The following is a 13,303-nucleotide window of genomic DNA, read 5'->3' as shown; positions in this document are numbered from 1 at the left end:
ATCAATTACGTCCGTAGATGCTTATCAGCTATTATTTATTTGAATTCCGTCGACCCTTCGAACTTTTTGTTATTATTAAGCGGATAACTGCTAATTTTATAATATTAGGCTATCGACATTGAAGTCTTAGGTAAGATAATAATAAATTACTTGGTGGTAGGGCTTTGTGTAAGCCCGTCTGGGTAGGTACCACCCACTCATCAGTTATTCTACCGCCAAACAATAGTACTCAGTATTGTTGTGTTCCGGTTTGAAGGGTGAGTGAGCCAGTGTAACTACAGGCACAAGGGACATAATATCTTAGTTACCAAGGTTGGTGGTGCATTGACGATTTAAGGAATAGTTAATATTTCTTACAACGTCTTTGTCTATGGGTAATGGTGACCACTTACCATCAGGAGGCCCATACGCACGTCCGTCAACTTATACCATAAAAAATAATAATAACCTGAAATGAGTTGAGCCACTGCTTAGAACACGTGAATTCTAAGAGAAGTTCGCGAGTTCAAACCCGAAATCGGTACTGATTTTTGCAACGGTGTCCTTTAGCGCGGATTTTAGTGGAGTGACTCCAGAAGAATTTCTTTCACGTAACGGAAAAACCTCAACTCTCAGATCTTTTCCTCTCTTTGTTCTATTTATATTGTAACTTTGCTTGAGTTTAAGGGAGTTTTTTGTCATGAGTTAGAAAAAAAGTAGCTTATGTCCTTTCATAGAGTTCAAGTTTGCTTCAGAGCTACTTTCATAAATATAATATTAAAATATAGATTATAATATGATGATATCAATTTGTTAGAGCCGGAAATAGAGTTAGTATTCGATATTTAATCAATACCTAAAACTACAGTTATCATCTTAATCGCTATCGATAGTTTTATTGAAATTTTAAACCGTCGAGATTAAACAGCATCCGATGTTTCTAACGATCGAACGTGCCTTGGAAAAATTTCGACGCCTTTTACGTGTAATGATGTTTGCCTAATTCCATCACTATCGTCGAATGGATTCCTACTAGCAATTCTGTTTGCGTTTATTTATTTTTTTAAATGACCGTTTCTAAAGTGCTTTGCAAGAAGGTTTCGTGATTATTTTTTTTTCAAAAAAAGAATCAGTTCTCTGAATATTTGGAAAATCTGTCTTTAATTGTATTATAATGTTAATATATTATTAACCGTAGTGAAACTTGATCGGATCTGCATTGAAATGCATAGTTAAATAACTTTTGCTGATAACATGGGGTAGCATGAGCCGAGATGGTCCAGTGGTTGGAACGCTTGATTACGGGTTCAAACCCAGGGAGCATCACTGAATTTTCATGTGCTTAATTTGTGTTATGTATTTGTGCTCGGCGATAAAGGAAAACATCGTGAGGGAACCTGCGTGTGTCTAATATCAACGAAATATCATTAACGGTGTTACTGAGATTTTATTTCAGAACGAATCCCTCTCTTTCTAATATAATTGATTTTATATTCGATTGAAGAGGATAGAATTGTTTTATAAATCGATTGCCCCCACACAACGATATATTTACTTATTAATGTTTCGAATTGTTGTTTAATTTTAGTTTGATGATACACTTTTTTAAGTGTATCATCAACAGTCCATGTTCGTCCACTGCTGGACATATGTCTCTTCGATTTCACGCCACTGTGTTCTTTGGCTTTTAACAACTCTTGTTTCCCTTTAAAACGTACAAATGTTTCGCCTTTTTTTAAATGTATATGAGATCAAATATTATAAAAATATAAGATTTTTAAATGAACATGGTTATTTTTATTATTAAAGTTATTGATTTCTGGATATTTACCATGTTTTTTATTTTTGTTTGGTGGAGCTCGATATTTCGACATAATCTACGAATGTCTTGTTCACGAAACTGTGTTCTCGAAAGCTCTGCCGAACAAAAATAAAAAATATGGTAAATATCCCGAAATTAATAACTTTAATAATTATAAATGTATGTGGTTTTTATTTATTACATATTAAACTAAAGAGTATATTGTGCGTATGACGTTAATGCTTTTAAATGCTATTGTCTAAAATTAAATTGTGTGATTTTTGCTTCCTTTGTTAGCGTGGTAAGTCAAAAGTCCAAAGATGTAACGTTGAAATTAAATGAATTTAAAATTATCTCTAGTAATTATACTTTAATTATTAATTGTGTGTTTATTACTTAAATTTTAGTGCTTAAATATTATATAACGTTCGTTTGTAGTTATAGACATTATTTTTAATTAATTACCTGTGATAAAAACGTATTCCAAATTTAAACTTTCGAATCGACTTTTAATTTGAACGCATTAGCGACTAATAGCCGTCTAGCTATGTTGTTATACTAAGTTATACTGAAACCGCGACTTTGCCTGCCTTAACTAAGAAAGGGACGAGAATCTTTCAAAACTAACTTTATAACTACTGAAAATTGACCACTAGTCAGCAAAAATGTACTGGAGCTTCAAAATGTGATAGGTTTTGGAAGACTCGACCGATTTTGATGTTATTAAGACTACCTTCAAGTGCTCAGCAATAATACAGTTGCTGGAAATTGCCATTTTATGAAATATTGGTTTTGATTATGACAGCTCGTAAATGTCTATATTACCTTAAAAAGTCAAGGCACAGTTATCTTAAAATGACAGATGGATAATTCGATTATATTTATTTAAATGGTATTAACGTTATCTCTTACTATACGCTAAGACACGCGCCATAATATTCTCGGAACTCAAATGATGATCGGTATGGTTGATGTGGTGCAACGCCATGAAGATCCGGATTAAAACAGAGTGGTCGGTAATAAAATCTCCATAAAAATACACGTAAGTGCCAACATTCACGGTGTACGGCCAAGCAGTGTTTTTAAGCGACTTCAAAAAAAGGAGTCTTCTGAATTCGACCGGTATATATATATATATATATATATATATATATATCTAATGTAATTTTCTTCCAATATATTTTGTTGTTTTGTCGACAACCTCCATGGTCGAGTGGTGTGTACACCGGTTTTCATGGGTACGCCTCCGTACTCCTAGGTCCTGGGTTCGATTCCCGGCTGAGTCGATGTAGATTATTAATAGTTTTCTATGTTGTCTCGGGTCTGGGTGTTTGTGGTACCGTCGTTACTTCTGATTTCCCATAACAAAAGTGCTTTAGCTACTTACATTGGGATCAGAGTAATGTATGTGATGTTGTCTCACATTTATTTAAAAAAAAAATACTTCTATACATATACTTTCATATTAACTTTGACCTTGAGCTTGTTTAGTATTGTGTCATTGGTTCCGTATGTTACCCCCTACATTCAACCATACAAATTTTCGTTCGTAATATTTAAATCAAATTAATTTTACTCAAGTAAACTTCACAGTGGTTTTTGTATCGTCTACATTTAAATACTACCAACCAATTATGTTGTAGTAAACAGATATGTTATTAACGCGCACAAAGTGAAGACTAGAAAACGTCCTAATTGGGACGTATGCATTTAGTCGTTTTACGTAGTAATACCTTATAATACATCATAATTATGTAGTAGTACGTTTTGCGTAATTAAAACACCTAGTTATCCCTTTTCCTTATTGTTTTTATCAAGCTATCCTTTTTACTTGTAACGAAATGTAAAATAAACGGTCCCCGGCGCGGCACACTTTTTCTGTTGTTTAGTATGGGTATAACGTATCTGTTTATTAGAATATCATTGCTACCAACGTTCCGGAAAGCAGCCAGCAAGAAACGGCAAGAGACTTGCATAGTTGATCCTTTAAAATAAATAGATTAACAATGCTGTTTAGTGGCCTATGATGGAACCCGAGCCTAAAGCCAGGCATTTTTTATTCTAGAAAATATTCTTTGAATGAATTTATGCTAAACTTTTTAAATTTAATTAGGTAAATTGATTGTATTAGTATGGATTATATACAATTATATATGTATGGATTTATGTAAGAAAACAATGCGGGATAACCCGTAGCCTGGCGGACAGCCAGTTCGATTCCCTAAATGGACATATCGTGAGATCGTGACTCATATATTTATTTGCATCGGTCATTGACCCCTGTTTTATATAACGATTTTTCTCACATATCAACATCCTAACTGTTGTTTGTTTTTGCTATGTTGATGTCTTAGATTTTACTACCACCAACCGACCCTGGGTTAGCCAATTAGCCAGTTAGACAGACGAAAGGTTGTTATTGAAATAAGATAAGTTATCATTAATCAATTAATTTTATAGTATGAAATAGTTTATTCCAACCATAAAAGGTCGATAGCCAAAATAAACAACACTTGATATCGAATTGACTCGATATTGGTCGACAGCTTGAATAATCATTAATAATTTCTTGGTGGTAGGTGTTACCACCAAGTAGTAAATAACATTTGTTTTTCTTTTTCACCTGAAACTGCTGGATCGTTTTTGACGGGATTTTCACTGGCAAAAAGCTGATGTAATTAAGAGTAACTTAGGCTGCAACAATAACTTTTAACGATTGCAATGCTGATACTAAATATACTGCTGAATGTCTTATAATCTTTACAGTTGTTCAGTCATTCTCTACTAACAACAACAGCCTGTAAATTCCCACTGCTGGGCTAAAGGCCTCCTCTCCCTTTGAGGAGAAGGTTTGGAACATATTCCACCACGCTGTTCCAATGCGGTTTGGTGGAATGCACATGTGGCAGAATTTCTATGAAATTTGTCATATGCAATTTTCTTCACGATGTTTTCCTTCACCGCTGAGCACGAGATGAATTATAAAGACAAATTAAGCACATGAATCAGCGGTGCTTGCCTGGGTTTGAACCCGCAATCATCGGTTAAGATGCATGCGTTCTAACCACTGGGCCATCTCGACTCAACAAATATGTTTTTTACAAATTACCTTTTATACAATAATATACTGGATCAATCAAGGGGCTCGTATCGCTTCTTTCTTTTGATTGTTGGGACAAGGGCACCGTGGCTGACACCGGCTCCAAATATAACAATAACTATAACTACGTTATATAATCGTAAATCGACTTTTAAGTAGTCTAATATTTTTCATTTCATTTTACTTAGGAGGATTCTAAAAAATATGTTGAATACGCAATTATATACTATGTAATGTCGATAGTAGGAGTATATTAATGTCTGTTTTAATGGCATTATATTATGCCAATCTCCTTGGCTAGAAGTGATTACTTAGCATGGAAGACGGGAAAATGGGCCCATTTTTCTGTCTGCCTTTCTGCTAATAAATAATAAAGTAGTACGTTATGTAGGGTTGTGGGTAAAAACGTTATGCCTATTCGATTGGGGTAGTTATATGCGATTTATGGTTTTTATACCATTGTATGTAGTTGAAAATCTATATATAGATTATATTTATATATTGGAGTGTCCGTTTATTGTAATAATAAAATATCCATTTTTTACTGAATTCATATTTATGTATACACTGTACATATACCAAAAAACACGTTTTTCAATTTTTGTTTGTTTGTCTGTCTGTCTGGCTGTCTGTTGGTTCCGGCTAATCTCTGAAACGGCTGCACTGATTTTTATCGGTCTTTCAATGGCACATAGCTGATGTAATAATGAGTTACTTGGGGTACTCTTCTTTTATCATAAAATCTGCCTTATACAGAATCCTGCTCCCGGCTTTTCTCGCGTGGAAATGGCTTATATTACCTAAAATTACAAACTCAATTTCACCCCCTTAGGAAAAAACAATCAAAATTCCGTCCAAATCAAATCAATTTATTTAAGTAAACTTCACAATGAAGCGTTTTTGAATCGTCAATAATTAAATACTTCCTTAGTGGGTGTCTACTCGATAAAACGATGCTACTCACCAAATTACAAGGTCCTAACTGGAATAGTTAACGCTCGGCGATGGTGAATGAGCCAGTCAGGACTTGTTATTTTATATAAAAAACTGCAAACTGAACAATAACTGGATGGCAATATTGGGCACAGCTATTTGTATTATAGAACTTCACCGTGTGAAATCCGCTCTCAGACAAAAACCGCCAATTAAATTAGAAAAAAACATAATAATGTCATGTTTTTTTTCTCTCTTTTTTTTCTGGTATAGGTTGGTGGACGAGCATATAGGCCACCTGATGATAAGTGGTCACCATCACCCATACACAATGAAGCTGTAAGACATAATAACTATTCCTTACATCGTCAATGTGCTACCAACCTTGGGAACTAAGATGTTATGTCCCTCGTGCCTGTAGTTAGTTTAGATATGTACGTAAGGTATATTAGTCGTCGGACGGGTAATTGGACTGATGGTAAGCGCGCACTAATTTGTTATGACGCGGTAAATTAATTAATTACGTCCCTATCGCACTGGCTAATTAGCCTTCGAACCAGAACAGAATGAAATATTGATATTTGACGGTAGATAGTCTACCGTTACATTCAGTGTGTGGTAGGTGTCCAGATGGGATTGCACAAAGCCTTACTCAACCAAGTTTGTGATGTACTAGTCGCCTGTGGCATCGCTCGCGTTTTAGGGCATTGGTTGTCACATCATACTCAAGTCACCAGTATGTACGATAAAAAATAAACAAATCCTAATTAAACTTCGATATATTATACATAATATTATTAACTACTTTATTATTTAACACAATACAACACTATGTACACTTTTAACTTAAAATATAACTGGGGTAACAAAACACGTGTACACTATTTAAAGCACTATTCCGAAGTAACAGATTCAGTTAGCGTATCCCTGAAGTTGCCTCCTACGATCTTCACGTTGCACAGTGCTGACATCCGTTGAGATGAAATTTTACCGGAAATCAGACGGCGGTAACAATATTAATAACAAGATTTTTAGTAAGGTATATTATGTTGTACTAGTGGGTGCCCGCGGCTACCTGAATTTAGGGGAATGATTGTTATGTGTTAAGCAAAAAAGTAGCATGTGTTTTCTTGTAGTTCAAGTTTGCGTCATACCAAATTTCATCAAGATCGGTTCAGCGGTTTTATCGTAAAAGAGTGACAAACAGATAGACAGAGTAACTTTCACGTTTAGAATAATTAATATATATAATATAGATTTGAATATGGATATAAAAAGTAAACTAACATTACAAATGTGTCCTTAACGTCCGGTTGATATGGAAACCATCGAAATCGATTATCTGATTAAAATAACTTATGTACTAAATAATTTACTAAAATAATAAACTTATAAATATAGAAAAAAATCAATCGACCGTCGATCTGTTTGCGGCATGGCATGCGAGTCGATCTCACCCCCAAGATGCGCCAATAGAAGTAAAGGAAAAGGAATTAGAAAAAGCCACCGACGTTTTGTTGTTTACGATATTAGGTAGGCAGACGAGTAAATGGTAAGTGGTTGCTACCCCCATAGACGATGTCAACCTTTCCTTATATCGCAAATACACCCCCAATATTGGGAACTAAGCTGTTATGTCCCTTGTGCTGTGTGATATCAAGGGACAAAACATCATAGTCCTCACCGAACTACAGATACCTGTGCTTATTTGAAATGCCAGTCAGCTCCGCGGGATACAGTTATAGATTTATACAAATTTGTGCAAATAGACGGTCGTACAAATACACCTTAGTTATATGGGACTATCGACAGCGCAGGGTCAAAACTTATCGAGGAAGGTGATTGACCACCTTATATTGAGAAAAGCAATGGTTTCTAAGAATTATTTTGCAGTAGAAGTCATGATATATGATCATAGTATATACAAAGTTGTATTTAACTATCATAAAATTGTAATGCTGTGAAAGAGTAACTTCTAAGTTTCAAGCTGAACCAGCTTCGCGGTAGTATACAATCTATCACGACCTCGGTGGTCGAGTGGTGTGTACACCGGGTTTCAAGGGTACGCCACTCCGAGGTCCCGGGTTCGTGTTCACAAGTGCTTTAGCTACTTACATTGGGATCAGAGTAATGTATGTGATGTTGTCTCATATTCATATATTTATGATGATGTCTTAACTTGTCATGTAGTTTATATTCTTGTTTGTCCGACTTCGCAAAGTCAATACCTCTTTACAATTACAATATATGTTTCTAAAATAAGATTCCACAGCTATTTTTTACTTGACCCACTAAAAAATATAAATGTCATGACAAAAGCCCTGTCAAATAAGGCACACTACACATTACAAGATTATATTAGAAGACTTAGCATTTGTTGAATTTAAGGCAGGATATATGTAAATTATTTTACTTTATTGATATATTCTGTAATTAAAATGATCGATAAGAGTACTTGCCGGTTCTTCTCGCTAGAATCTACTTTTTGAAACGGTGCGGTGGTAATTGATGGTTACATTTAATTATTAGCTTTTATGAGCCTACTTGAATATAGAATATTTTCATTTCTGATAATTGGATGTGTATATGATATACAAGCAGATATGGCCGAGTGGTTAGAACGCGTGCATCTTAAACGATGATGGCGGGTTCAAACCCAGGCTAGCACTACTGAACATTCATGTGCTTAATTTGTGTCTATAATTCATCTCATACTCGGATTGGAAAATTTCATAGAAATTCTGCCACATATGTATTCCACCAACCCGCATTAGAACAGCGTAGTGGAATATGTCCAAACCTTCTCCTCAGAAGGAGAGGTTGTTGTTGTTTTTGTTGTTGTTGGATGTGTACAATATTTCTTATAATACGATCTAGGTTTTAACGTGCACCTGATTGGTTTTAAAATAATCTTCAATTGTTTTATTTGCTGTACGTTTCTTAAACATATAAGCGAATTAACCTTTACTGGTTTGACACAGGATCTAAACCGGATTGTAAGCTTCATAAGGTAGTCTTAAACATTTGACGATGCAAGTATTGAAACAATCAATTAGCGCTTTTTACGTTGGCTGTGACGTCATCATTTCCACATTTTGTAATCGACGGCTATACAATACAATGGATGCGTATGTTATTTATATTTATAGTACATTATTTAAATTTATGAACATAATTAATGAGAAAAAGGTCGATCTGATTAAATGTTTGCAAAGCTTACAGATTAGTTTTACACATACTATATATACTTTTTTTTTTATAGATAAGTAACAATATATAGTGAATATTTAGGCTGTATGATTTTTTTCCTTGTTTTTTTTTTTTTGCTAAACCGTTCTTAGACAATGCAGGTCGATTTTGATTCGAAAATCAAATATTATTCATATAGTAACATAAAAATAATATAACGGTATTTGAAATTGATAAGATAAATCGATATTAATAAATGTACAGACGTTTTGTTATCGTATTATAGACTGAAAATAACTACTAAATCAATATAGATGAAACTTATACCGAAAGATAGAGAAGGTTTTAGTATGTAAAACACGAGCTGTCGACTGCGGCTTAACAAGGCTGTAATTTATAAAGAGCTTTATGTCCTTGAGGTTCAAGCTAGTACAGAATTTTATCAAAATCGATTTAGTGGTGTGCTACACAGACAGATAGAGTTACATTCGCATTTATAATATTAGTATCGATGACAACAGTTAAATAACGATAAAAGATTTTCATATGACATTAAAATTTACCTTCGCAATTTTTTTTTTCTTCATTAGCATTAATCTGTCACGGTAAGTGTAAATTCTGCCTAATTATTTATTAATCATTCATGTCGTTGACCCGAATATGTTGGCATGTGAATGGTTGAAACGTAGGCGTTTAGGGGAAGTGTGACGTCACGCGCACCGCTTCTAATTTGGTATGAATTCTATTTATAGGGTTGATTTATTTTTGATTGTTTTTTTTTGTAACAAATATCGTTTGTTTTTTGTTTTTTTTTTTTGCGGCTCGTTGTCATACCAATATTGATAGTGTGTTTTGTGCCTATAATAATAATACTTTATATTGTATAATTTGATTAAATCATTGTACTCCGTCTGGGTATATACCGATGAATCATCATTCCATCGTCACACAGCAATATTTTGGATTGTTGTGGTCCGGTTTGAAGTATGAGTGAGTCAGTGTTCCTGTAGGAACAAGGGATGTGACATCTTATTTCCACTATGTAAGGATTCGTATATATATACGACGCTAATATTTATGGGGAATGGTTACCATTAACCATCAGGTAATTAATCAGTACTAGTGTATCTCCCGCGTTTTTTCAAAAGAATTGGACTTTGATCGATCAAACGGTTCGATCTTTGATTCGAATCCGGGATCCCGAATTTTACCGCCTTATGTCGAACCACTAGACCAACTCGGTAGTCAAATTAATGGCAGTGTGATCGCCGGTTTAAACGAAATATATAAATACATATAATATACTTTGCGATACAATCGATTTACTTACTACTATTAATTATATATACTTACTATTAACTTGTACGCTTTTGGATATAACAAAAAAAAATATTGTAGCCTAAGTTACTCCCTATTATATCAGTTATCTGCCATTGAAAGTCCCATCAAAATCGGTCCAGCCGTTCCAAAGGTTATCTGGAACATACAGATGGACAGACCGACAAAAATTGTAATAAAATGACATTTTGGTATATGTACCGTGTATTAATATTACATATTATATATGTATAGATAGTAAAATTTACTACGCGATACAATCGATATACTAACTATAGATGTATATATATGTAACGAGGATAGCGAACACGTTACACGATAAGGTCAGAAGTTAATACATTAATAGCATATCGTACAGTCAGAGTAAGAAAACCTTCGTCAGTTTTCAAATGAATTCCTTTATCAAGTCTTAAGCTCTTAGTACCTTTTGGATCTAAACATCGAATCATTGTGACGCAATACGTCATTATGATCGGTACAGCAGATTATCGCTCTGAACACACGAAATTAGATCTTAAGGTCACGGTTTTCTTACCCTGACTGTACATAATGGATAATACCCACTCTTCACTTCACTTGGTGGTAGGGCTTTGTGCAAGCCCGTCTGGGTAGGTACCACCCACTCATTATTCTACCGCCAAACAATAGTACTCGGTATTGTTGTGTTCCGGTTTGAAGGGTGAGTGAGCCAGTGTAACTACAGGCACAAGGGACATAATATCTTAGTTCCCAAGGTTGGTGGCGCATTGACGATTTAAGGAATACTTAATATTTCTTACAGCGTCATTGTCTATGGGTAATGGTGACCACTTACCATCAGGTGGCCCATATGCTCGTCCGTCAACCTATACCATAAAAAAATACCCATATAAGGCGCAGTACATATACTCATTAATTTTAAATATTTTCAGCCGGCGGTGGGCCCCCTGGGGGCGATCAGCAAGGTACACAAGTCCGATCGTAAGATCGGTCACCGTCGTGTCGGGGAAGGCGGCGAGATTACGTATAAGAAGATACAGTCTTCGCAGATTATGGGATCTATACAACTCGGTGAGTCTTTGAACAGTTATAATAATGTTAACCAAAGAGGTAGTACTTACATTTGTTTTTATATTGGAAGAATCCTAACTACAGGCACAAGGGACGTAACATCTTAGTTCCCAAGGTTAGTGGCACATTGAAGATGTAAGGAATAGTTAATATTTCTTACAGCGTCATTGTCTATGGGTGATAGTGACCACTTACCATCAGGTGGCACATATAATCGTCCGCCAACCTATACCATAAAAAAATCCCCGGAACTATCGAGCCTTATTACTTCTGAGTGCTTTTTTATACTAATGGTAGCATCTATGCGATGCAGTGATATGCCAATAGTTGTTTTTTTTTTAAATTTGTAATTGAGAGTCACAGATCGTGAATATCCAGCAGCTAGGCAAATATCTCTCGCTTCTCAGCTACTGTAAAGTTTTAGGAACTTAAATCTCCCGACTTCTGAAGTGTTACTTGTCATACATGTCTAATACAAAAGTGTTTTACGGTACAAGATTCTTTGCGTTTTTTAAAGATAAGAACAGATTTGAAATATATAATAAAATTAAATTAATGCTATATATGCTAATGCTATATGCGGGGAGGTACTTGCCCGTATTTAAACTCACGTCCCTTAGTTAAGGCTCACGTGTATTCATCGGATCGTTCCTTTATTTCCGCTTTCGTTACTTTTTCCCCACGTGGAGGTGGGGGGGGGAGTATGTTTGGTGATCAAAATGAACAAAACACCCGAAATCTCACTAAAAAACCAGCGGTACCCTCTCCCCTTTTTAGTTGGGCACAACGGGATCGCTTTCCCATGCTACTGTGACGATCATCGGACCATCCTTGATCTTCCTACACAGACGATTTATATTAGTTATCGAAATATCTTCAAAATATATTGTTCCGTTTTTTTTAAGTATGACATTGTAAAAAGATCTCCCATGTTTAAAAATATTATAAATACGAAAGTAACTTCACAAGCCCGTTGCTCTTTCGCGATCAAATTATTGAATTGATGGATGAAGCATATTTAATCCAACTGAAAGGACAATTATCTCATAATAATATTAATATTATTAATGTTAAAATAACTCTTGTCTGTTTGTCGCTCTTTCACGACCAAACAGCTGAACTAAGTTTGATGAAATTGGGTATGAAGTAAATTTGAACTCCAAAAAAGGACATAGCCTACTTTTTTATCTCACATATGAAAACCTAAAACGTTTTACACACTAAAACGTGAATGAAGGCGCGGGCGACTACTAGTAGACAATATACGCTGCAGACAGACAGCACAAATAATAAATTAACTTTCTTGTTTTCCTTCAACTTTATATATAACGGAGCAGCATGTACGAGCCCGTTTTTAAAAAAAACATGACGTCAGCATAGTTGACGTCACGAGTGTCAGGTTTTCGATCTTTAACCATTATCGGTGGTATGAAATTAAACTCAGGGAATATTCTTCTCTGATTTATTCCAATATGAGGCGGTCCGATCGCTCCGACGGCTCGACCAAGCCTGTCGATAACGGCGGGCGCTTGATCTTTTATAACCAAAATAGGTGGGTAGACTTATTCACTCAACATACAGCTGTTTACAAACTCTAAAATATTTTAGACTAATTTAACATTTCAAAATTCACTAAAAATTATTAATTTACCAAACAAACAGTTTTAAATTATTATTATTGAAATAACCATTTCTGGACACGTGTTTTTCTTAAATTCGTGGTTTCGCGCCGACATATATGTTTCTGATTAACGAGTTAATAACTTAACGAAAATATTTGATCTTACTGATCAGTAGCGGCGTAAGGCGTGGGCGGTATGACCCGCCCACGGTCACGCGGTACAAAGGGCCTCGCGCCCGAAATTTGAAAAAGTACATCATAACATTGGGATCGGTGTACTGTAAAAAAAAAG

At 35.0% G+C, this 13,303-nt stretch overlaps 1 protein-coding gene across 9 annotated transcripts in view; it reads left to right on the top strand.

Moving 5' to 3' along the window:
• Positions 1–13,303, top strand: part of LOC124541265 (phosphatidylinositol 4-phosphate 5-kinase type-1 alpha) — an 84,472-nt gene that overhangs the window by 9,490 nt on the left and 61,679 nt on the right. For all 9 annotated transcript variants that reach the window (XM_047119163.1, XM_047119161.1, XM_047119165.1 and 6 more), the window contains exon 3: positions 11,252–11,390. In XM_047119163.1, coding sequence (XP_046975119.1) covers positions 11,252–11,390 — 139 coding nt within the window. The remainder of the gene's footprint in view (positions 1–11,251; positions 11,391–13,303) is intronic.

Source organism: Vanessa cardui, chromosome 27 (genome assembly GCF_905220365.1).
Source record: "Vanessa cardui chromosome 27, ilVanCard2.1, whole genome shotgun sequence".
Classification (NCBI taxonomy): domain Eukaryota; kingdom Metazoa; phylum Arthropoda; class Insecta; order Lepidoptera; family Nymphalidae; genus Vanessa; species Vanessa cardui.
The sequence above is the reverse complement of the archived record's forward strand: the minus strand, read 5'-3'. Positions and strand labels throughout refer to the sequence as shown.